At 25.7% G+C, this 27,583-nt stretch overlaps 2 protein-coding genes across 2 annotated transcripts in view; both read left to right on the top strand.

The window, feature by feature from the left end:
- The first annotated feature begins 747 nt into the window (after positions 1 to 747).
- Positions 748 to 6,267, top strand: LOC127291474 (DNA-directed RNA polymerase II subunit RPB2). The gene is made up of 8 exons (XM_051320641.1): positions 748 to 894; positions 1,740 to 2,150; positions 2,267 to 2,421; positions 2,498 to 2,656; positions 2,731 to 4,629; positions 4,762 to 5,104; positions 5,285 to 5,543; positions 5,670 to 6,267. The coding sequence occupies exons 1-8, from the start codon at positions 876 to 878 to the stop codon at positions 5,953 to 5,955; spliced, it is 3,531 nt and encodes a 1,176-aa protein (XP_051176598.1). The 5' UTR covers positions 748 to 875; the 3' UTR covers positions 5,956 to 6,267.
- Positions 6,268 to 15,412: 9,145 nt separating this feature from the next.
- Positions 15,413 to 27,583, top strand: part of LOC127291480 (uncharacterized) — a 53,505-nt gene continuing 41,334 nt past the window's right edge. The window contains exon 1 of the mRNA XM_051320651.1: positions 15,413 to 15,669. Within this exon, the coding sequence (XP_051176608.1) occupies positions 15,643 to 15,669 (27 nt within the window). The 5' untranslated portion in view covers positions 15,413 to 15,642. The remainder of the gene's footprint in view (positions 15,670 to 27,583) is intronic.

Genomic DNA, 27,583 nt, shown 5'->3' on the forward strand with positions numbered 1-27,583 from the left:
TTTGATTTGAAAACTTCAAAACTTCATCTCTTACCTAAATTAAAATTAATTAAAATGTAATTGTTGTAACTGCCGAGAGTAAGCAATTAGTTTAATTATTTATTATTTTGATTGATCACCTCTTGTGGGATCCGATCCCAATCTTTCTTCAAGTTTAAATGTTCATGTCTTCTTGAACTTGAAATATTTTTTTGAAATGATGATTTATGACACATTTTCATTGTGACTTCATTTTGCAATATTCTGTCTAATTTATTTTTAGAAATTTTAATTATATTAAATGTATCTAATTCTTTCACTGTTTCCACGAAATACCGATTATGTTTATTTAAAGATTCTTCTTCATTATTTTTTGTACAATTTGGAACAGTATAAGTTGTAGATAATATCGAATTTGAATAGGTGTACATCGTGTTAATGTAAATAAAATCCTTCTTTTTATTAGAAAATTATATTAAAATGAAACACCTGATAAAGAAATTCGTAAAGACTATGAATTTTATAAATAAGCATTTTTTTTTTACGAATTTCGACGTTGTATTATAATATATTTTAGCAATTACTAAGATTTATTTAAAAAATAAATTGTATCAATTATTATTATTTAATAAAGGGTTTGTTAACTTTTAATCATTTTTAAAGAGATCTCATTTTTTATATTTTAAATATTTTCTTTTTAAAGTTTGGCGCTTTTCTACTTGCGCGTCACACAGTTAAATACGCATGCGTAAAGTAGAAAACCGCCATTTTAAATAATAATAATAATAGTAATGCAATGCAACTAAAAACTGAAAACAGTTCTGATTTACGTTGTATTTAATTTATCTTAATAAAGTTATTAAATTTAATAGTTTAGTTTTTAAAAATAATACACAATGTACGAGGAAGAGGAGGGTAAGTTTCATTAAACTGATTAATAATTTTGTTATTTATTGTAGTAGTAACAGTGTATTTTCTGCTGAAACGAAAGCTAACCTAAAAAATATTGCTTTTGACGTATTTCTTATTTTTTTAATTAATTTTAATAATAAATGAATATTAGATCCTATTCAAATATGGACAATTGTGGAAAGCGGTAATTGAATTTCCTTTATAAAAAAAATGGTGTAAAATTTTAAAATACAATTTTCGTGTCGAAAAAGCTTCACGTGAGATATGTTTCTTTTTTATGGAGTGAATTCGAAACGAATAATTAAAAAAAAAAATAGTTTCAATTCCTTTAGTATATTAATTATTCGAATATTATATTATGTTTATATATTCTCTTGATATTCAATTTATTTTAAACAAAGTTAAATTCTTCAAAGTTTAGGGTAGATACACCGGGTTTATGACGAATGCACCGGTTGTGGCCAGTTCCACAAAAACTATTTCAATGAATGCAAATAATTATAGCAAAAGAAGCGTTACAAATGTCCTAACCTAATGTTACTTTCAATACTATGCTTCTTAATTGCTTGCCTCAATTATTAATTTAAATTTCTTCAAATTTTCTTTCTTTTCTCTTCTATGTATGTAATTTATATTTTCTTTTGGTATTATACTTTTAATTTAAAATAAAGAATGTATTTTGACGTTTAATGCTTGAAGCTAATAGATGTCTTACTACTTTGTTTCATTTTGTTTTTACAATCGTTAGTCAATTGTGTCAAAAAATATATATATGATATTGTTATATTTCATTACTATTATTATTATTATTTCACAGTTCTTATTGAATACAATTTTTTTTTATTTAGTGAATGCCGAGCAGACTGAGGATGAAGAAATTTCCTCGAAACTGTGGCAGGAGGCCTGCTGGATCGTTATTAATGCCTATTTCAATGAGAAAGGTCTTGTACGACAGCAATTGGACAGTTTCGATGAATTTATTGAGATGACCATTCAAAGAATTGTTGAAGATTCACAACAAATAGAATTACAAGCTGAAGCTCAACATCATGCAGGAGAAGTAGAAAAAACCGCAATTCATATATTAAAATTCGAACAAATTTATTTATCGAAACCCACTCACTGGGAAAAAGATGGTGCTCCATCACCTATGATGCCTAATGAAGCCAGACTTCGAAATTTAACTTATTCTGCTCCTTTGTACGTTGATATTACAAAAAGTGTGGCGAAAGATAAGGAATCCAAAGATGATGCAACCAGTAAGTGTAATATATTATTAAAAATATAGCTGATTTTTATTAAAAATTATAATTAGATTAAAATTTCTATTGTATAATATTGTCTTTCTTTTCTTTCTTTTTTTTTTTTTTAACAGAATCTCAGCTTCAAAAGGCATTTATTGGAAAAATGCCAATCATGTTGAGATCAAAGTATTGTTTACTCAATAATTTAGTGGATCGTGACTTGACTGAATTGAACGAATGTCCTTTGGATCCTGGTGGATATTTTATTATTAATGGATCAGAAAAGGTAATTAATTGACAATAAAATCACTGTATTAATTAACTCACGAACGATATATACAAGAAAAATGTACATTTTCTAGGTTCTTATTGCACAAGAGAAAATGGCAACAAACACAGTCTATGTATTTAGCATGAAAGATGGAAAATATGCTTACAAAGCGGAAATTCGTTCTTGCTTGGAACACAGTTCTCGACCAACATCTACCCTTTGGATTAATTTAATGGCTAAAAGCGCTACGGTTAGTATTGACAATATTTCCTTCTAGAAAGTTTATTATTTTAAAAATAAATTAATAATTTTCTGTCAATCTAGAGCATCAAGAAATCAACAATTGGACAACGAATAATAGCGATCATCCCATACGTTAAACAAGAAATTCCCGTGATGATTGTATTTCGTGCGTTTGCTTTTGTAGCAGATCGCGATATTTTGGAACACATTATTTATGATTTCGATGATCCCGAAATGATGGAAATGGTGAAACCATCTCTTGACGAGGCATTCTCCATTCAAGAGCAGAATGTCGCTTTAGATTTTATTGGCGCTCGAGGTGCAAAAGCAGGTGTGAAAAAAGAAAATCGTATTAAATACGCTAGAGAAATTCTCCAAAAAGAAATGTTACCTCACGTTGGTGTTAGTGATTTTTGTGAAACAAAGAAAGTTTACTTTCTTGGTTATATGGTGCATAGACTTTTGTCAGCCGCTCTTGGTAGACGTGAACTTGACGATCGTGATCACTACGGTAATAAACGTTTAGATCTTGCAGGTCCATTGCTCGCTCTTCTATTCCGTGGTTTATTTAAAAATCTCATGAAAGAAGTTCGAATGTACGCACAGAAATTCATTGACAGGGGAAAAGATTTTAATCTCGAACTTGCCATTAAGACTAAAACAATAACAGATGGTTTAAGATATTCATTGGCCACTGGAAATTGGGGTGATCAAAAGAAAGCCCATTTGGCAAGAGCCGGTGTCTCTCAAGTGTTGAATAGATTGACATTCGCCTCGACATTATCCCATTTGAGAAGAGTTAATTCACCAATTGGACGTGATGGTAAATTAGCAAAACCACGTCAGCTTCACAATACATTGTGGGGAATGTTGTGTCCAGCAGAAACTCCAGAAGGTGCTGCCGTTGGTCTTGTCAAGAATTTAGCTTTAATGGCATATATTAGTGTCGGTTCTCAACCATCACCGATTTTAGAGTTCTTGGAGGAATGGTCCATGGAGAATTTGGAGGAAATTGCATCGAGTGCAATTGCAGACGCGACTAAGATTTTTGTAAATGGATGCTGGGTTGGAATTCATCGAGAGCCTGATCATCTTATGGCTACTTTGAGAAAATTGAGAAGAGAGATGGACGTCATTGTATCAGAGGTATCAATGATTAGAGATATCAGGGACAGAGAAATTCGAATTTACACCGATGCTGGACGAATTTGTAGGCCTCTGTTAATTGTGAATGGACAAAATCTTGTATTGAGACAATCGCACATTGAAATGTTGAAGGAAAAGGAATACGATGGTTGGCAAGCTTTGGTGTCAAGTGGCGTTGTTGAATATATCGATACATTGGAAGAAGAAACTGTCATGATTGCAATGTCACCCGATGATTTAAGACAGGAAAAGGAATATGCTTACTGTACAACTTATACGCATTGTGAAATTCATCCAGCGATGATTCTTGGTGTTTGCGCTTCAATTATTCCATTCCCTGATCACAATCAAAGTCCGAGAAATACATATCAAAGTGCTATGGGTAAACAAGCCATGGGTGTTTATATTACAAATTTTCATGTACGGATGGATACTCTTGCTCATGTTTTATATTATCCACATAAACCACTTGTTACGACACGATCTATGGAATATCTTAGATTTAGAGAACTTCCGGCTGGAATCAATAGTATTGTTGCCATTTTATGTTATACTGGATACAATCAGGAAGACAGTGTCATTTTAAATGCAAGTGCAGTGGAAAGAGGATTTTTCAGATCCGTTTTCTATCGATCTTACAAAGATTCAGAAACGAAACGTATGGACGATCAAGAGGAACAATTTGAGAAACCTACACGACAAACGTGCCAAGGAATGCGAAATGCAATTTATGATAAATTGGATGATGATGGTATAATAGCGCCGGGAATTCGTGTCTCTGGAGATGATGTGGTCATTGGAAAGACAATTACTTTGCCTGAAACTGATGACGAGGTGAGTGTAAAAATTGTTAATTTTTTTTTAATTCAATCTAAAAATTGAACGAAAAATCATTGCAGAAATTACTGCAAAGACTGTATAGCTGAAAGAAATTAAATAGTTTAATTATTGTTTTTTTTTTTGCAGTTGGACAGCACAACAAAACGTTTTACGAAGAGAGATGCTTCCACTTTCCTGCGTAACAGTGAAACTGGTATTGTGGATCAAGTGATGTTGACGTTAAACAGTGAAGGTTACAAATTTTGTAAAATCAGAGTACGAAGTGTCCGAATTCCACAAATTGGAGACAAATTTGCTTCTCGTCATGGACAAAAGGGAACTTGTGGTATTCAATACAGACAAGAAGACATGCCATTCTCATGCGAAGGACTTACACCTGATATTATCATCAATCCTCACGCTATTCCATCTCGTATGACAATTGGTCACTTGATTGAATGTATTCAGGGAAAAGTTTCCGCCAATAAGGGTGTGTATTAAAAAATCTTTTTTTTTATGAATCCTGAAAATTAGATTTCTATTCATTTAAAATTTTGAAAATTAAATTTTAAATTACAAAATAAGTTTTAGATTTCAATGACATTTTATTAAAAGTTTCTAAGTTTGTAATTTTCTTAAATTTTTCTTATTTGATTCCTTAATTTTTTAGGTGAAATTGGTGACGCTACGCCATTTAACGATGCAGTTAACGTACAAAAAATTTCGACACTTTTACAAGAATATGGTTATCAATTGAGAGGGAATGAAGTTATGTACAATGGTCACACTGGAAGAAAAATTAACGCTCAAGTTTTCTTGGGTCCAACTTATTATCAACGTTTGAAGCACATGGTGGACGACAAAATTCATAGCAGAGCAAGAGGTCCAGTTCAAATTTTAGTCAGACAACCTATGGAAGGAAGGGCAAGGTCAGTACTAAAAATTTATATTTTTCACTAACATTGTTTTATGTTTCTTTTTTTTTTTACACTTTTTATGAAATATTATTTAAAACAAAATGAAAATCGTATTTGAAATTTGTATTCTATTTTTAGGGATGGAGGATTACGTTTTGGTGAAATGGAACGCGATTGTCAAATTTCTCATGGTGCAGCTCAATTTTTGCGCGAACGTCTTTTTGAAGTTTCGGATCCGTACAGAATTCACGTTTGTAATTTCTGCGGTTTGATTGCCATTGCGAACTTAAGAAACAACACTTTCGAGTGTAGAGGCTGCAAAAACAAGACACAAATCTCTCAAGTCAGGCTTCCTTATGCTGCTAAACTTCTTTTCCAAGAATTAATGGCTATGAGTATCGCTCCTCGTCTCATGGTTACTTAAATAATTTAGTGTACATTTTTTTTCTTCATGGTTTATTTAAGTGCAAAGTAAATCCCGTTGGTTTTCTGACCATATTTGTATTTATGATACAAGTTATTCTTTAATGTATCGCACGATCACGACTTTCGTTACTTGAATTAGAGATATTTTTTTATAAGATTTACTTTTAATTCTTATGAATGAGCAATAATTAATCATTGAATGGAAGTCAGTATAAATTGATGAGGTGAATATGTAATTAGATATTTTTTATAAATTAGATTTAATCTATGTAGATTGTAAATCAATAAATACAGTGTCTTTGTAATAATATTGAACTTGGATCTTTTACCAATAAGTTAATACATATATTATCCCCCATCAATTTTCCCTTTTAACAATTTAATTGTTTATAATATAGTCCAAATAATCTTTTGCCAATTTTATTAAATAGTGAAAGATTAATTTCCTATTTAAAATAAATTTAAACTTCACGTTAAATAAACATAATAATATTTGTCAAATTTATTTGATTTTTTCTAAACATTTTTTATTTGTTTTAATTGTTTATTTATTAAACGTATAATTATTAATTTTGAGGTGTTTTTTTTTTGGTTTTGAATATTTTATAAAAGCGACGCGTAAAATTAGTTAAACAAATTTAAAACAATGTCTAATTGAGAAGTTTCTTTTTAAGAAATATAATTTAATATAATTTACATGTTAGAAAAATTTATACAAAAATATTTTCTATCTTTTGTTTGTTAGATTATTGTATATATTTATTTTGTCATTAAAAAATAGTTCCTAAATAGATTTAAATAAAGAAAAAATAATTGGATGCTGTTTTAATTTTGTCAGTTAAATTTACTTTTTTTTAATACTATTTATATATTTATTTAATAAATTTATTAAAATTTTGGGGAGAAACAAATTTCGAACTTCTTTGATGGACGACGAAAATTCAAATTTCAATTTTCGATAAAATGCGCAGCAAACTTCAGGTTGTATGGTATGTTGTGATCTGTTGTTCAAAGTAACTGTGAAAATTAATTCCGCAAATTTATAGAAAATATAGTTTGAAATTTGCATATTTCATCGAAATTTCTATTTAAGTAATAATGGATTTTGGTAAGTCGACATCATGCGTATCTCATTAAGATTTTAATTAAGCATATAATACAATAAATAAGTCACAATTAGGTGCGATTTCACAACAGCCGGTTTATAACCTTCAAAGTTCAGATTGAAATCGATTGAATATCATTTCGATTAATCAGAATCATCAAAATTTATTCAACATTTTATTATTATTTTAAAAAAGAAGAACAGTTTCAGTCGTCTTTAAGGAATTTGCAATTATTACTTTCGATTCACTTATAGAGTAAATATAAAAGTAAAAAGATTGGATGTTTATTTTTCCGTTCATTATTGTCATGCACTTTACATCCAAAATAGATTTTGAGATATTTTTGCGGGACTGCTGAAAATCTTGTTATTTGTAATATTAAATCCGAATAACCCTAAAATATATCTTATTTTTCATAAAATTATAAATAGTAAAGTTATACTTATTAAGATATAGTTTCATAAAATTTTGGTGTATTTTTCATCAAAAGCATTAAACCTATAAAGCTTCAAGTTTCCCACTATATGAATTTTGTTTTTTAATTATAATTTTTCAATAGTATTTTTCATAATCACATGTTCATCATTATGTATTGGTTAGAAAAAAAAAAAATTTCCAAGTGTATAGGTCATACATAAATTTTTTTAAATTTTTTGCATTACAGATACTAAATTGCAAGTTTATCACTATGTATATACGAGATGTTGGTTATTAAAAAATTTTTGGGATTGTAGATCACAAATTGTAAAGTTTATCATCTAATATAGATACAATGTGATTGGATTAAAAAAAATTTTTGACTCTTTAAGTCATAAATTAAGTTTGCCACCATGTTATTGATACAAGCAGGTAACGCAATAATTTGTAATTATAAAATTTTTAATATTTGTACGTAAGGACTTTACTAAAAGTTAATTTGTTAATTTACTTTGATTTAATAAATATAAATTAAATTTAGTTAAAGAATAATATTAGTGTGTCAAATTAAAATTATTTTGAGTTATTAAAAATAATTTAATTTTTAAATAGTTTAATGTTAAAATTTGATAATTAAATATATTTTTTTCAGTTTTTCTATATGATTGAGTGAATCTGAAAGTTTTCAATGATCGAATCTAGTGTTCTCGAAGTTGATAATATATATGTTACCAATTGACATTGATTAAGTTTGTACTAAGTGCAATTTAATAATTTTTAAACTTTTTTCAGTCAGTGCTAAAACAACATAAAGGACAAGAAGGATATGGATGAAGAAAAGCGGTCCCAGCATGTTACCGTTTTTTTTTTTGAAACGGTAGCATAGCTCCTGGTCTCCGCAGAAGTGCACTCAAGAGGGAGGGATCTCCAGGAGTGGCCCATAACCCATCGTTCCGACGTGGGATTCAGCGATCGGTGAGTCGTTTTTTATTTAATCCCTTCCCTATTTTATATAATTTATGGAAAGATTTCTTTTATCTAAAATCAATTATAATGAACTAATTTATAATTTGAAAGTTACATTTTTATATAGGTATAATTCAATTGAATGAATTTTGCAATAATTTTCTAGACATTTTTTTAAAAAAAGTAACAAAATTTTAGCGAGTATGGTTAATAAATTTTCATAATTCATATTTAAAGAGTGTGAAAATATTATTGAATATTTCTGAAAAATTCTTAGATATATATATTTTTTTTAATATAATTATATATAACGAATTCATTCTTATAAGTAATTTAATGGAAACGCATAAAAATCTGGCTCTATTTAAAATCATTAAGAAGAAAAATACTCGTTTCTTGCTATAGGTATTACGTAGTGCAATAAAACTTCACTCTCTCACAAGGGAGTGTCTTGTTTAGCGTAGGATGTGATAAAAAATATAATAAAAATAAGACAAAAGAAATTAAATTCTTTTTTAAAATATATTATATCGATATACATATGTAATGAAAAATCACTTTTTGGAATTTGATTTATTAATTTATTAGCATAATAAAAAAACACACAATAAGAATACATTAATAAATTTTATAGAAGAAGAACATTATTATCGTCTTAACCTTCAACTAATATATTTTAAAGGTTTTATATTAAATTCTTTTCTATAAAATTTATTATTTTAAATAATTTATCAAAAAAAAAAAAACAACACATAATGAATAGTAAAAAATCTTTAGAATTAAAAAATTTTTCTAATAAATAAATGATAGAGAATTTACATTTAACCAAATTCTCATTTGTTTATTTAATCAAAATCTTTAAATTTTTATTATTAGGTATAAGATTTTCTTTTGACTTGAAATGGAAGAATTTAATGACACTATGTGTAATTTCGCGAGTCCTTAAAGTTAACGGCATTTAACATAGATGAACCGAAACCGCAAAAGAAACAAGATCACATGTACCTATCTTTTTAAACAACTCTATTAATCACTTTAATGGCTTTTGACTTAAATGATTATGTTAATTGTTACATGAACAATAAGTCAGTTGCAATTACATAATTTAAAAGTTCAGACACATATATTTCTCGGGAAAACATAATATATAAATGTGACTCTTATTCTTGGCCATTGAACTTTTTAACGGTCTGCAAAATGCGTGGGCATAATGAATTTTACTCTTCCAAAATTTATCGATTATTCTACTATAGGTGGTAAATATGTTGTTTTGATCTCTTACAGTGAAAGATATTACGTTATATATGAAAGATTTCTCTCTATCCCTGCTGCTTTCTCTCTTATATATATAAAAAACAAAATTAGCATCCGAAATAAATGTGCGGTTCCTCTCTCGATATATGTATATTAGAATCTGTATTATATGAATTTTTAGTAATATATATGTGCCATTCCAGGAGTTTTTTAGCACTTTTCGGAGTAACCTTTCCAAATTAAATGAAACATTTTTTTAATAATATTTATTAATATAAAGGTCCAAGAAAATCACTTTTTAAGTAAAAACAATTGTTTATTTAAAAAATACAACAATAAATAATGCAAAAAATTCACTTTTTTCCTGCAACTCCAAATAAATTGGTTTAAAGATCAAAATTTTCCTTATCTTTCAAGCTTTAATACCGCACAAGAAACATTGAGTCCGGGAAAATATTCAACTCACAATTTTTTAAACAATGTTTGTTTACTTTTTTGTATTTTATTTACTGTGAAACGTCTGCTAAAGCTGCGCGCGACGTTTGGAAGTTGTCGCTTTCCTTATTGAGCAGAAGCTCATTACACTAGCGTAGTAGAAAGCATGTTGTGCGAAAAGTGAGGTTATGTTGTCATTAAATGAAACGTAAAAATTTCTGGTTATCACATTGAATGGTTTTTAATTATCTACTTTGCAGTAAAAAATCATAAAAAACATTTTTGAAGGATGAAAAACCTCACTTTCCACACAACATGTTTTTTACTACGCTAGTGTAATGAGCTTCTGCTCAATAAGGAAAGCGACAACTTCCAAACGTCGCGCGCAGCTTTAGCAGACGTTTCACAGTAAATAAAATACAAAAAAGTAAACAAACATTGTTTAAAAAATTGTGTGTTGAATATTTTCTCGGACTCAATGTTTCTTGTGCGGTATTAAAGCTTGAAAAATAAGGAAAATTTTGATCTTTAAACCAATTTATTTGGAGTTGCAGGAAAAAAGTGAATTTTTTGCATTATTTATTGTTGTATTTTTTAAATAAACAATTGTTTTTACTTAAAAAGTGATTTTTTTGGACCTTTATATTAATAAATATTATTAAAAAAATGTTTCATTTAATTTGGAAAGGTTACTCCGAAAAGTGCTAAAAAACTCCTGGAATGGCACATATATATATATATATATATATATATATGGTCATCTTAATTTCCACTTAGGTCATTTCCAAAGATTATTCGCTTCTCTACCTCTTGAAAACCAGTTTGCAAATGTTTTAATGCAAGTTTTTTTTTAAACCTATATATAAATGACTCTCAATCTGAATGCATAAGAAATAAATATACTTTTCAAACTTATCTTCCAAAATGTATTTTTTATTTCTTAATTACAATGCAGTTAAAATATATCTTTGAATTCTCATTAATAAGTATCCTTTAAATAATTTTTTATCCCATCAGTAGCAGCTGTGGTATGATAATTATTTAATAGTTTAAAAGAAAATCAAAGTATAAATTCTAATATTTAAAATTTAAATAAAAGTAAAATTTAAATTTCAAAATATTTGCTCAATAATTGTCCTATAAATATGGGCAGAAAAATTGTTATTTGATTTTGATAAAATTTATTTTTTTAAATAAATATTATAATAATATATATTTTAATTAATTCATATAAATGATATTTTTATTATTGTTTTATATAAATTAATATTATTTTTATTGTATGTAAAATTTATGAGTAGAACTGACTTAATTATTATTATTATTTGATGCGGTGAAATAATCTTGACAGATCTCTGAAAATCTGTCAACGTTTTTAACATGAGGAAAGATTAAAGCAGATTAAAAATCAACTTCATTCTTAAATCGTTGAATATAATTATAAATTTAAATTAATAATATAATTTTTCAAATCTTACCACAATTGTTTATGTTTATAAATAAAATAAATGTAACATTTTTTAAAATAGATATATACTAAAAAAGATTTCAAAATTTTCGCCTACATCAGGAAAAAAGTATCAAATATGTCTGTCGAAAACATTTCATATTATTATAATCTAATCAATATTTATTGATTCCAAGTAAATATTTCTGAAATTAATTTTTTTTTTGTAATCTGAATCGGGTAAATTAATTAATTTTTGTTCATAAAAAAAAATAACTATAAAAATATATTGAAGTGATTAATAAATTAATTGAATTTGACTCTAAAGTGATTTTATTTTCATACTCTAATTGAGAAGAAATCTTTTTTTTATATATAGGTATATATTAATGATTTATTAAGAAATTTTGATGAGGTTGAAAGTAAGTTGTATAGGCAATTTTTCTTGATGATTGTATGAACAGTTCCAGTTTTTCTTCTTCTTTGATATTCATATTTCATACTGAAATAAACACCAGTTTTGAATGAAGTTGTCTTGAATGGTTGCGCTTTAAAATTATAAACCGTTTCACGCTTCGCTCATATAGGCGTAATGATTATGATGCTAAAATACGCATCTCAATACACTTTCAAGTGCACTGAAAGATGCAATTATGAATTTTTTTAACTGCATTTCCTCGCCGTTCATCGCTTAGTAGTATCTTGTGAGAAATCCTTGGATCTGAGATAAACGCTTGTCTAGACGACAAGTCTCCACAGCGCACTTCTTCATTAGCCTTGATTCACTTTGTAAATCAGTGTATGTACATGTACACTATAGCACGCGTATCGTTAAAAACTCACAAGACACGCGACAGAACAAAAACAAATTCAACCAACAAATAAATAAAATAACAAATTTTTGTCTTCTTTCATCAATAGAAAAAAAAGATGAGACAACTATAAAGAAACTTATAACTTGTATAACATTTAACTGTTTATATACAATATGCAAATTACTTCCTTTATATAATTTATACTTTTTTTTTTTTTGAATTCTGTTTATTATTATAATCAGGATTTTTTTTCAATATGATTCCCAATATATTTTTGTCTCTTTCTACAATAAAAAAAAAATTCATTTGATTCAAATAATCTAAATAATAATTATTATTTATTTATAATTAATTTATGTTATTTGACTATTATCAAATAAATATTTACTTGAACCAAATAATTTTTATTTAAAATTAAATAAATTTTATTTGAACCAATAATTTCTGTTTTTGAAATAAATACCATTTAATTGATTCAATAATTATTAAATACAAATGAATATTTATTTGAATCAGGTAATTTTTTTCTGTGTATAATCATTTCATCTACTTTTTTTTTCATAGTCAGAAAATAAAGTATTTCTTCTCTCTAAATCTGAATCAGTGTAAATTCCAGTTTCACTTCTTACTATTTAAATAGAGGTAAAATGAGTCAAAGAAAAATAACTAAGATGATTTATTTAATTTCAATTGAACATTTCAGTATAACTAATTATTCAGTGAAAAAAGGAATTAAATTTTCAATATATGATTTTTTTAATTGACATTTTTCAGTTTTCCAACTTTTATTTAATTAGAATTAGAAGAATATGATTTAAATTTTAATAATTTTTTTGCACTGAATTGAAGTGTTTTTTTATGAAAATATAATTTACTATTATATCGATTGTAAATTAATCTCTGTATTTTAAGGTTTTATATACTTTGAGCTTAATTTTTACACTTATTAGCTGTTAAATTATTTATTTTTCATTTCTGAGAATTAAAAACCTATTAACCTTTAATAACTAAAAATTAATTAAAATTATTCTTTTGGTTAAAATCGTGAAAATTATAATTTTAAAACTTTTTTTTTTAGTAAATTTTGCCAATTCAAATTTAAAGACATTATTATTATAGAGAAAAATGAAGATTAAGAATAAGAGCATAAATATTAGGAAAGATGGGAATTGCGTTTTTGTCCTTCCAAATAAATTCTTGCCTCAAGCTGTTTAAAAAGCAGTTGAATTTTGAAAGTATATGGAGTATAACATATTTTGCTGAGAAATTTTGCATTTAAATGCGAGCAAGGTTAAAGTGAAGGTAACAAGAGTTACCTGAATATTAGTTGTCCGCTATTATGTTATGTTAAATATTTTATACACTATTACTCAATAGCAACTGCCATAAATATATTGTCAATGTTTATGCTAATCAGATCAAAATACGCCTACAATTTTTTTTTTTTCTTCTCTATCTCGAATAATGTGTAATATGCTCTTCCACTTGAATTTGTTATAAAAATACTAATCATAGTATTAACATTTCTCTATATTGTTTTGGTGACTTCTTCAACAGGTTTCATATCATCGATATAAATAATTTAATAATAAACTAGACTCTATTAACCTTGTTCATCCATATATTATTATTTAACAAGAGCGAGGCTAACTAATGAGATATTAAAATATATTTAGGCCCTGAACGGTCGTTTAGAAGATTTCTTCAGTTTTAATTTATGTAGCTCATACATTTTCTTAAATCAATTATTAGCGATTGACCAACTTTTCAAATTTATGCGCGCACATTTTTTTAAAAAGAAGTTAATTTTTTTTTAACCTTGGCCAAATAAACAATAAAGCGGAATTTTTTTTTTACTCTCTTTTGAGGAGAATCTCATATGGAAATTTAGAAAAAATTACTTTTTCTTTTTAAATAATAAGAGCTTTTTTTTTAGCATCAAAACATTTGATTGGGTTATTTTAGTTATTTTACTTTTTTGGTTCCTTTAACAAAATTTTTTGTATCAGACAATTTTTTTTTCGTTAATTCAAACAAATTTGTGTTGTATACACGAAAAGAAAATAAATATCAAATTTTGTAAAAGTATTTTCAAGTCGTAGAAAAATATGATATAAAAATGTGAAATTTCCATATATAAGAAATACTAATCCATAATAAATTTTTATGAAATTTATAATATTAAAATTTGATAAAACGTATTTGATTTATTACTAAATACAATACTTTTTATTAAATCCTGTATTAAGTTTATAAAAGCTTTTTTTAAGTTTAGAATTTCTTATATATGAAAATTGTGTTTTTTTAGCATATTTTCCACAACATGAAAATATTTTTATTTTTTTTTCGTGTATCAATTAAAATTTAACAATATTTCGATTTCTTTAAATTTGAATATAGAGAAAACAAAAATTTTATTGAATAAATCAAAGTTTTTGTTTTGTCAATAAAAAAAAAAAACTTTCATATCAAACTAAAATTTAGAGAAAAATACGAGTCTTTATAATACACACATTAAATTAAAGTAATATTTAAAATATTTTCCAAACAATATTTTTCCATGTTGGAGTTATTTTTTGCCTTATTAAAAATATTCTTTTTTATTTTTTAATTTAATTTTTTTCATATGAAAAAAAAACTTTTGAAAAATTTTTCTATTTTTGTTTTTTTGAATAAAAGTTTCTGAAAATTAAAAAAATGTAAAGCATACGAAAATAGTAGGAGAATAGTTTTTATTTTTTTTCTTAAATTTAATATATTTCTTCAAGATGATAAAATTTATTTGATAGATAAATTGAAATGTCCTCTTGATATTCTGATAGTTTTCGTATTCTATTGTCATATTCTTGAAAGATCAGGTGTATGATATACAACAATTGATTGTAGATAGGCCTCCTAACATCTTCTGTTACTCGATTTGAGCCCACTTTGATGGAGAATTGCGAAGGCGTGCCAACTCTCGGCCCCCATATACACACATGAATGACACTGGTCCAGCAGCCGAGTGCGGATAAACTGTTTAGTAAGTTCGGTACGATTAAAGACAGTAGAGTCATTGGAAAAGTGTCTCTCCTCCTTAACTGAAGTGTTAATCATGGATTAACATTTTTATCGTGAATAATTTATCTTTATCTCATTCGAGTGTTGTGTTCTGAGTGTTTCTTAGTCTTTTCATCTCTTTTTCTTCTTCTTGTTCTTCTTCTTCTTCTTCTTCTTCTTCTTCTTATATTCTACAAGCAACCAAAATGCGAAGACACATATTCGCTATTTTGGTAAGTTAATCCTCTATGGTGAAATCATAATTTTCAAATTGGAATTTTTTTATAAAATGGCTCATAAATTATTCTTTTAACTGAAAATAATTTTTTTTCTTTTTCTAATAATAATAATAATAATAATTTCTTTATCAAATTTCGTTTTATTACTAGATTTATTATAAAAAATTAATTTTATTATCTAATTTTTCGTATGTTTTGTTTTTCATTTTGACAAAAATTAAGACGAATTTTCTAAAGAAAATTAATTTGTAATCAGTTAGTAAATTTTTACGGGTTTTTAATTTTTTTTAAATATAATTTTATTTAGTGTAGAATAAATACTGAGAGTCAATAAAAATATACTGTAAATTTGTTTTTTCACTGACTGTTTAAAGTAAAAATATGCAAAATTTACTTATTTATTATTTTCAAGGTTTTATTGTAGGTGCATATTGTATTAACTGTCATTGAACTTTTATATCGATTATTGAGTAAAGTTTTACCATTTGGTTCAAAGAAATTTTCATTGATTAAAATTAGTAATGGCAATGAATTTAAATATAGAAAAAGCAGTAAAGATGTATTATGTATTTAGAAATTTCAATTCGATAAATTGTAATTAAAATATTATCGCATTACGAAACGATGTGTTAATTTTTATTTGAGGGATCATAAAATATTTAATTTGTATTACATAAACTGTGAAAAGATAATTTTCTAAATTAATCGAAATAAAAGGCAATTCGATGTTATAGAGAGTAATATACATATGGTGAACGATTACAATCTTCATGCTATTTCTTACAATCGGAATCGACTAACGTGTGAATTTTTGACGAAAAGAAAGTGTAGCGGTGAAAGCAATGGCGATGTATTTATATGGGACCTTGGCATTTTTTAATGTGTATAGATCGGCATGAGAAAATCGCTTTTCGTTGTTCTCAATTCACAATGATCGAGATCTACGGGAAGAATCTTGATCGTTTTACGATCGGCGAAGGTCTTGATGTTACTCAGCGGATGTAACCAATGTCGTGCGTGCGCGTTCTTAACATAATCCACTTCATCTCGAATCAATGAACAATAAAAATCACGTATAATTGTATAGGCAATAACAATTGCGTATTAATAGTACAAATAAATGCGAATAAATGATAATAATTTTTTTTTAACTTTAATTTCTATATTATTATTATTAAAAAAAATTATAAAAACGAAACGGTTTTCTATATAAGTATGTAATTGAATTTTTATTCTGATTTTACGTAGGGTAAGTGTACCAATTACGGCGCGTTCATAAAAAATAACTATTATTATTATTATATTTAATATAACTGTTGCAAAATGATTAAAAAAAATTATTTTAATCTTTTTTTGATACAATTACTTATAAAGATGCACATTTAAACAATTATTAATTTAATTATTTGAGATCAAATTTTTTTCCGCGCCGCAATTGAAACATTTTTAAGTTTTCCATTGGCTCCAATTTTGGCGGGCAAAGTATCTTTAAAATACACGTAATTTTGGTCACCGAAACTGATACAAACGCGCCGCAATAGAAAATTACGGTATTAATTTTAATTTCTCATGTTTGTTTAAATAATTGATTTTTATAAAGTTAAAATTTTTTTTAATATCTAAATAACATAACCTTTTAGTTTAATAAGTCTTAAATTGACTTTATACAATAGAAATGTCGAATTTTCTATTTCAAAGATGTTTTGACTCGAATCGCGCCGCAATTAGTGCATTTACCCTATATAAATAAATAATTAATATGGGAATAGAAAACATATTTATAAATGGAAAAAATATCCGGCAAACGATTTTTCTAATTACATGGCTTTTAAGGAGCCGTTGAAAAATCAATTTTCTGCTCAAACCTGTATAACCAATCAATTATCGTAGGGTACTTATTTTATGGTATTCTCAAGAAAACTCTTTAAGAAACACTTTTCCTCATGTACTCATTATCCATTTTCTTAAACCGTATATGCGGATTTTATATATTCTTGTAATTATTTTTAAAAATAGTTTTTCGAGTTAAACTTTGTTTTGCAACATCCATTTATATTTCAAAATTTAAGCAAAGAAAATTGAAAGCAATGAGCTATCTGTATAGACAATTATTTTTTAAAATAATTATCTTATTATAAAAAGGGCGTTACGCGTAACGCTTTTTCGTAAATCCTATATTATAAAAAGGTCACACCGAAGCGTTATGCGAAATTTTAACTAATTTGAATTAGTGACTCACTTTTTGCTTTTGAATAAAATTCGATAGTAAAAAAAAATTCCTTTTATTATATTAATTAGTTGTAAAACTAATAAACTCAGTAAAAATTGAGTCACTAATTCAAATTAGTTAATAATTTTTACTTATTCAAGTATAGAGAGTGGATAGCTATAATTTTTAGTTATGGTAGCTCATTAACTAAGGTCTCGTTTAATATTTTTTCTCCGTGTAAGTTAGTTAAAACAAAAACCCAATGTGCAAAGTTACTGAACAGTTCGGTAACTGTTCTATAACAAAAAAGAACAATTTCTAAAACTGGTGAGGAACAGGTCAGTAAAAATGTCGTCCCCCTGGGGGCACAAAACAGTAACAGCATCTGTAACAATTCTAGAACAATGTTCTAGATCATTGTTCTAGAACAAATATGTAAACCGTGCCCAAATAGCACGGTATGTCAGATAAATATCATTGGAATATTTTTTGGAATATTCCTGTGATATATAATGGAGATCAAAATGTCCACTTCATGATGATATCTCAGTGATATATTAGGAATATTCTCCCAATGATATTAAGGGAATATTTCACGGAAATGATTTTTTAAATATTTTTATAGATTTCTATTTTTAACAGTGTTGAGCCACTCTAGTAGTACCATATTTATAAAATATCTGTTCGTTACATATTTGTTTCAGAACAAATCTAAAATAAAGTGATAGATCTATTATATGTTACATTTTTGTAACACTGTTCTAGAACGCTGCAGTAACAAGAACGTTACTTAAAAATTCTAGAACTAATTAAGCACAAATATTCTAGAACAAATGTTACATCTTTTTTATAGAACAGAGGCAGAACAACTGTTGCAGAACAGGTTTAGAACACAGTTCCAGAACTGTTCTATAACAAAATTTTAACACTTGTTCTAGAACAGTTACATAATGTGGACACTGGGAACCCATTGAAAAATTTATTAAAATCTGCATCTATATTGATAAAAATTTTATATAGGTAGCATTATAAATAATTTATCCGTAAAATAAATATATTTCATAAAACTAAAAAAAATTAATTTCCATTCGATATTAGCAGCGATTTATTATACATTTCGATTTTTGTTTTTTTTAGTGAAAGGCCTATTTCTCTACTAAAGGGTAAAAAAAAAGTTATTTTATTTTTTATTGACACCCCAGGAAGCGTGGAATGTATGGCGTATTAATTTTTTGCGTCCCTCACAATGTAAAACTGTATCAAGACACGTCGTCGTAAAAGTGAAAGCAATTTGGAGTGAGGCGTTGTAAATGAAAGAGAAAATATATATATATATGTACGCGCTCAGTGTCACAACATATATATATATATATATGTATATAAATACCCATAAGCATATAATGCAAAACATAGAAGCCTATATAGTAGAGGACAGTCACACGTATGTACATGTGTGTACCTATTTAAAAGTGAGTTTGCAATTGACTTTGCCTTTGTTTCTCTGGAAAATATAAAGTTATGTGTATATATATATGTATGTACTGGTTTAAATATATGTGTTCGTATTCCACAAAGAATCGGGTACACTCTCACGCGTCTTTGCAAATCGAGAGAAACAATCTTGCCACAAGATCTTTAAGTAGCGTCTCTTGAAGTTTTTCTTCTGATGGTTCTTGTGGAGTTTCCTTTCCGGCTTATCTATGTTCGTTATAAAAAATCAATGTCTTATGATAGTACGTTCTGTAACTACCAAAGTACTACTTCGGACCTTCAGATGTCCTCGAGACATTTTACAGACTCCACGGAATCTTAATTGTAGATCGTAGATGCAAAATAACCTGTTGCTGAACTCAAATTTAGTGCTTCCACTTTCCAAGTTTCACTGATTTATAATACTACCAATTTTCCATCCATTTTTTTTTATCACAATTCCTCTTCTCATAAATATAAATCGTGCCTAACAATCCACTGCAATTTTTTTTTTCATCATTGATTTGTCACGAAATTCACCTTCAATTTTAAAACTTCTTCATTTAATTCAGGGATTTCTTTTTTAAATATAGATTTATTAGATGGAAAAAGATACATTTTACAATATGTGAAATAATATTTTTAATTTTTACATAATTTTTTAATAATTTCACTTCTTTTTGACACATGTCTCAACTTTTTATATTGTATTTTCGTTTATTCATTTCTTGCCGTTCGAAAAATTCAAAACATTACTTCAATCAAATTTTAAAATTGGATCACAAAAAGAATTAATGATAAAAATTAAAATGAAAAGTAACGGATTTTATAAGAAATAAGTTAATTTCATGGAAAAATAATGTTTTCTACCAATAGCAATAAATGAAATTGAATTAAATGAAATTTTTTTTATTCTTTTTCCAATGATTTAATTAAATTCGTAATCTTATTATACTTTCAAGGCGAAAAAGGAGATGAAAGGAGGAAGAAAGTGATGCTGCGGATATGGGAACTTTCATCTTATCTCTTTTAAATTTTTAATGTTTCTTTTTTTTCGGTCTGAATTTTGTTGAATTTTACTTTTCAATATATATATATAAATTCTGAAACGAAACTTTATTCAATACATTTAAAGTAACATTTTAAATTTAAATTAAAAATTTATAATGAGGGTAATTATTTTTCATATATAAACAAAAAATTGTCAAGTAAACTAAAAGATTTAAAATTGAAAATTATTTATTTTAATTCTATTTTATTAATTGCTATAATTAATCAAAAAAAAAAAAAATTATGTTTCCCAAAATTTTTATTACCAAATTTTGATAATAAATACATAAAACAATTGAGAAAAGAAAAATTTTGAACATTTACAGTTATAAATTTAAAAAAAAATGCGTTTTGGAATTTAATCTATTGAATGATATCTGAATAAAAAAATTTTACAAAAACATATAAGAGAGATAATCACGGGAATATATATATATATATATTTTTTTTTTTGCTGGAGATGAATGTAAATGCTGAATTTTCTGTGTCGAGTGCAATATATTTTTGCAGTGCATCATAATGTACATATTTTGTGCATATAGATCACTGTCGCGCAACATTCTTACATCGCGGAAGTATATAAGATCTCTTTCGTTGTGTATATTTTCATTCGCGATGCGTTCTTCGATAATAGTGCAACAGTTTTGGAATGTACTTACATATGCGTACGTCTGCATAATATTGTGCCTGCTTTGAAACAATAAAGAAAAAGAAGAAAAAAAAAGATACCATAAGATTCGAGCACGTATTTGAAATACTAGCTCAGACTATTTTATATTATACATATATGTACATATATGACTTTAATAATAATAATAATAAAAAAAAAGTTTGATTTGATAAGAATCACAAACCCAAGAAAGTAGGTTTTATTACAATTATTATTAATATAACTGTTTTAATCATTTTCATATACAGTTTTATTAGTATTATTATTATTATTATTATTATTATTATTTTATTTTTTTTTTATCAATACCTTCTATTATTTTATAGAAATAAAAATAAAAATTTTAGTCAATTTTGACTAATTCAATTTTTTATTTAAAAAATTCTAATTTAACCGAATATTAATTTCACTGAATCTTCATTTGTTCAAATTTTTATTTGCACGAATTATAATTTAATAGATTTCTTAAAACGCCGAATTTTCATGATTGTTATTCGAAATTGCAAATTCGCGCTAAAATCTTTCTGTCGATTGTATATTCGTTGAATTAAAAAATCTGTCATTTAAAAATACGAATTATTTGAAATTCTGTTGATTAAGAATTCTGCTAAATTATTGTGAGGTTAAATTATGAATTGTTTAAATAAAAAGTTGGGTAATGATAAATTTTGTAAGATTAAAATTCTGTCAATCAAAAATTCGATATCTGAAAATGGTGTTGAGTAAAAATTCGTTTAAAAAAAAAAAAAATCTTGTCAAATGCTATTATGAAAAATGAAAATTAGTCTAAAAAATATTTATATCTAATAAAATTATTTAAAATTAAAATTTTAGTTAATGATTTTAATGGGAAATCCATGCGCCCTCATTAATGAATTAATAACCGTTTTGACTTCTTCTTAGTCAAAAATGACTAATTGTTAGTAGAAAACAACTTTTTCATTTAATAAGACTACTATTTTATTTAGTAAACTTTAATAAATGAATTACTATCAATTAGTAATTTTTTACTAAAAATCAGTCAAAACGATTACTAATTCATTTAATGAACGAATTGGCTTAGTAGAATTAGTTTAAAGACCTCCCTGAAGTTGGCTTCGACGCTCATCGTGGAAAATTATTTTTTTCATGGTACCAAAAATATCAAGTCATTTTTAAAATCGTTTTGTGTCCACATAATACCTTAAAAAGTATTTCTCAAGGTATTATTTGTATGGAAAATATTTTTAAAAAAATAATTTGCCATTTTTGGCCCTGTAAAAACAATTTTCGGCGCTGAGCGTCGACGCCAACTTCATGGAGGTTTAAAGTGGCTAATTTAGATTTAGACAGTATACACTAGTTTTTTAATGATGTAAAATTTTTTTTCTTTTAAGAATCTTTTTCATTGATATAATAATATATGAATAATTGTTTTGATAAAAGAGAAATAATTATAAGGGAATTATTATTTAATGTGACATTATCATATGATCTCATCTTTTGTTGGTACCAAAATGATACCTCGATGATTCTATTCCTTTTACAAAAAAAAGTAGTGACTTGCCGTTTATGAAGTATTCATCAAAATGATAATTCAAATTTTTCATTCAAATGTATATGTATATCTTTTATGTAATCAGTTATTAAATTATTTTATACTTTCTTTTTCTTATTGTTTTCTTCAAGAAGCTTTTTTTAGTTCTGTTTTAGTATGATATATATTACGTTAGGTGTTTTTTAATTTGACTTAACCTATAGTTGATTGTGTCTTCTCGTAATAAGACCTTGTCTTTTTTTTTTGTTCTATATTGTCAACTTGTCCTAAACAATAAGTATATATGAACTGTATGCGCCTTGGAGAAATAAACGTCAAGTGTTTTTTTATTATCATATAAATAAATGCAAATAAGCTATATACTCGAATAATAATTAAAATAATATTTAGATATAAATATTTTTTATATAAAATCGATTGAAGATATATTCCAAGTTTTTTTTTGATAAAGATTATAAAGACAGATAATTCATCAGTTGCAAATCTGTAATAATTGCAAATAGTTCGTTGTGACAGTTGCATAGTACTTATATAGTTACATGCAGCTTCACTTATCCTCTTCTGTTATAACCTATCATCTTTGAAATTACCTTAAACTTCTTGAAACAACTTTGTACTTGTTAGGAATTTTTTTTTCCTTGGTGATGTTTGTCTACGTATCGTTTACTGCTATATACACTCAATTCTCATTAGATAGCTGTAATAATGCATATATGTTCTGCAATTTTTTGCATATTTAGTTAATAAAATATTTACTCCATTATAAAGGAAGTTCCTAACTACTGTGGGATAGTTTATTTATTTTAATCATCAAAATCTACAGTCCATTAGATAAATGAGTAACTAAAACAATTTTTGACAGAAAATTATAAGGTATTAAAATAAGCTGCAACGCTTATTATTTTAATCCAATTTTGCTTATTTTAATACCAAAATGGATTAAAATAAGCAAAATTGGATTAAAATAATAAGCGTTGCAGCTTATTTTAATGCCTTTTAATTTTCTGTGTTAAACTATTTTATGAAGCTTTCGAAACGTCCAAAAAGGACACATAAATTTGTACTAAAGTTCACTTAATTTAATAGGTAATTTGCATATTAAATGGTTTATTTAAAATTAATTGTTACACTCGAAAGTGTATTTCCATTAGCAGAAGATTTACTATTATTCTTCTATTAAATTTAACTTTGATGAAATCGATTTTCCAGGGTAACACTTTTTTTCACAATTTCTGTATATGGATTCTATATAAAAATTGGCAAAGTTTGCTTTTTAAATTAAAGAGAAATTCAGTATGAAAGTCAATTCAAGATAGTTACACGTAACACAAAACACGAAATTAAGAGTATTTAAAGATATAATTACTCCATTTATGGCTTCCAGTGATCAAAGGTTTCTTATCAATTATTTATACGCACGGATTTAATATCATTAACTAATATCATTTACTGTTATATTTTAATTTAGTTTGGAAACCATTTTAATGTCGCACTTGTATTATAATTTTAAACCTTTTTTATTACATTATAAAAGTAATAGTTTATTTTGGAAATTTATTTACATTTTTTTTTATAAATATATATTGTATGTTTTTCAAAATTATCTTTATTTAATTCAATATAAATAAATATTGCGGGTAAAAAAAGAAAAATTCTGAAGAATCTTTTTTATTATTATTCTTATTTTGACTTTTATAACTATTTTTATTTTATTTTTTTTTAGTCTTCTTTTATTTCTGTGGATATGATATGAATTTGATTATTCAGTCCATGAACGCGATGATGAAAGAAATTGCGCGTTATGTATTTCTTGCACGCGACGCATCTTATAAAACTCAGAACATTCTTCTTTCTCATTTTTGTTTCCTTTTTTTCTCAACCTGCATTCTTCTTTCACAAATTGTCATCCTCAATACATTGTTTAACAATGTCACTGACATATGTGTCATATATATATAAGAATATTCCTCCAATTAATCAGCAAAGTTCATCCTTCATTTTTCTCAAATCCTCATTCTGCAATAAATACTTGGCAAAGTATTTTTTTTATTTCCGTTTGTTTCTTTTTATAAAACAAATGAATTTCAAGACAGTTTGTGAAATTGACATTAAACTACAAAGATATGGGAGCAATAATATATATGATTAGGAAACCATTTCTAACATATTTTGCAAAATACTATATACATTTTATACACAAAGATTTATGATATTTTTTAAATATGTGCAAAATTAATTTAATGATGTTTTTAATTGAAAAAGTTTATTGTTATTATAAATTTTGATACTTTTAACAAAAGATAGTTAATTTTTAAAGTTGAATTAAATTTATTAAGAAAGAAACTATTGTTTATGATTACATTTTCTTTCTTACAAATACATAGGATATATTTAAGATTTTTTAAGTAAATAATTTATAAAATATGAATTTAATTTGTAAGACATTTAACGATATTTCATAATGATTTTGTAACGATAATAACTGTAGAATAGAAAAATTCTATGCAATACAATATTATAAATAATAAACTAAGAATAATTTCTTTTCCTTTTTATAATTTGAAACACAGGTTTATTAAAAATTAAAATCTTCGGTCTCTCCGCATATCTAAGTTGTTTCACTTCTGCTTGTAAGTCTATTTAGAAATTGTAGTTTTTTCAGCAATTGAAAGAAATTGAAATTTTCTTCAATTGCTATATAACTTTGCATTTATTACATTTCTAATCTATTTTGAAGGTCTTTCTTCTCTTTTCTATCAAATTGCTAATGCGCAATCATCATAGACGTTATAGGCTCGTATAATAATATTCTAAGTACGTTCTGATGACAGTGGCATCAATATATGATACAATCGTGACACGTGTACAAAAACACGTAGTATAAAATAGAATTATGCAAAAATGTGTATATTTGCTACACATCACGATAATAAATGCTGGTGAAGTTTTTCTTTTCTAAATTTATATTTCATCAGTATATTGTGTTTAACAATATATCTTGATAGAAAAGTTACATATTCACTATTATACCTAATATCTCGCTACTTTATTTTTTTAGTTATATTGTGTCATTTTCTTTATATTTATTGATACACTGAAAAAAAAATTTATTTTATTCAAATAATCAGTTATTTGACTATATTATCAAGTAATATTTACTTGAACCATAAATAATTTTTATTTGAATTAAATAAAATTCAAAAGTATGAAGTTAGATTAATTTTTGAATCGATTATGTTTGTTCGATTTTTTCTTAAATATAATAATTATAGTGTATACTCTCTTAATTTGAATTAGTTGAAAATAACTAAGATAGCAAAATGTCAAGCATTCAAATAGTAATATTTTTACTAATCTTTTAATTAAAAATAACTAATTATTAATTAAATTCACATTTAGGTTATGTCAAAATAACTAAAATGTTACGGTAACTGATTAAATTAGTCTAATTTGTTTATTTTTTCATTTATATTTACATTATAAATTATTAGTTACTTTTTACTAAATAATTAGTAATTTTTTTTTATTAATTGTTGAAGCAAAAAGTGAGCCAAGATTTCACTAAAAACAATTATTTTTAACTAATTAACTAATTTAAATTTAATAATCAGAAATATAGAAGATTATGTTTACTAATGTTTATAATAAACTTTTATTAATTTTTTTCCGCAATATATATGTTATAAAATGAAAATTCCGCAATTTTCTTATATATATGTATATTGAAAGTGATGTACTATGGGAAAGAACTTTTTAATTACAGAGAAGAATTTTGAAATTGAGGAAATCTAATAATAAAAACTTTTGATTGCAATCTCGTTATCGGTCTTAGAATTTTTATTATGTGACAAACATTCTGTTGAAGTAAATTTTTGTTGTTTTTTTTACACTTTTCTAAGCACTCTTTTTTTTTAATTCAACGATTTTTTAATCGATGACACTTTAAAAATACAGTGGATGAAGTAATGTAATTTTTTCCTCATTTTCTCTGTGTATGTTCAATTTAATTTATCAGAAATTGAGTGAGTATAGAAGGTGTGATGATATAATTATAAAAGATATTAATCTATAACTTAAATACAATGTGACTAATGCAACATAACTAATGCAAAATATTAAATCACTATATAGTGATTCACTTTCATTAAAAGTTTACATTTTCGTCATTTATGGAAAAATGTATTTATAAATATATATGTGACGCGATCTGAAGAAAGGGACCTTAGAAGCAAAAAAATTATAGGTTACGTTTTTAAATTTTAAAGTAAAAATACCCAAAAACGTTCAACTCGTAATGCAAACTAATGATATTTAGGTCTTCATTACATCCAAAATATTCAATAAAAACTGATTTCAATATAAAAAAAAAACAAAAATAAACTTTTATTTCAAGTAAAACTGTCGTAAACATAACCTATAATTCATTTGCTTCTAAGGTCTCTTTCTTCAGATCGCGTCACATATGTTTATTACAATTATAATTAAATTTTCTCGCATGTCTGCTCTCTAAATTTGAATTAATGAAAATTCGTTCAAGAATTTAAATTAGTAGAAATTTTCACTAATTTTTAGTTAAATATTACTATTTGATTTAGTAATATTTATTTTACTAAATTTTTAGTGAAAGATGACTAAAATTTAGTAGAAATTAGTTGACATTGATTTTATCATCTATGATGACATTAAGTTCTTAAATATTTTTTGGAAATATTTGTTTTCTCTTTTTAAGAGAACATAATTACTAAAATGTTATTTATTTGTTCCTTGAAAATAAAATTTTTAAAATAATTTTTTTTCTTTTTGTAGAATATTGTTTTTCGAGAAATTTGTGTCAGTTAGTTTCTTCATTATATAGAAAAGTTTTGTTTTCAACCAAATGAAATTTTGTTTGATTTAAAAAAATATTTATTTGATACAAAAATTTTTCCAAGGAAAAAAGAATTTGATTGAACCAAATAAATTTTTGGTTGTT

This window comes from Leptopilina boulardi, unplaced genomic scaffold (assembly GCF_019393585.1).
Source record: "Leptopilina boulardi isolate dan_hultmark-lab unplaced genomic scaffold, ZJU_Lbou_2.1 LbouV2_137, whole genome shotgun sequence".
Lineage (NCBI taxonomy): Eukaryota > Metazoa > Arthropoda > Insecta > Hymenoptera > Figitidae > Leptopilina > Leptopilina boulardi.

Excerpts from the sequence above, each read along its gene's own strand:
- LOC127291474 (XM_051320641.1), top strand. Across the intron at positions 2,657-2,730 it reads TAATGGCTAAAAGCGCTACG|AGCATCAAGAAATCAACAAT; the intron begins GTTAGTATTGAC and ends CTGTCAATCTAG. Across the intron at positions 5,544-5,669 it reads CCTATGGAAGGAAGGGCAAG|GGATGGAGGATTACGTTTTG; the intron begins GTCAGTACTAAA and ends TTCTATTTTTAG.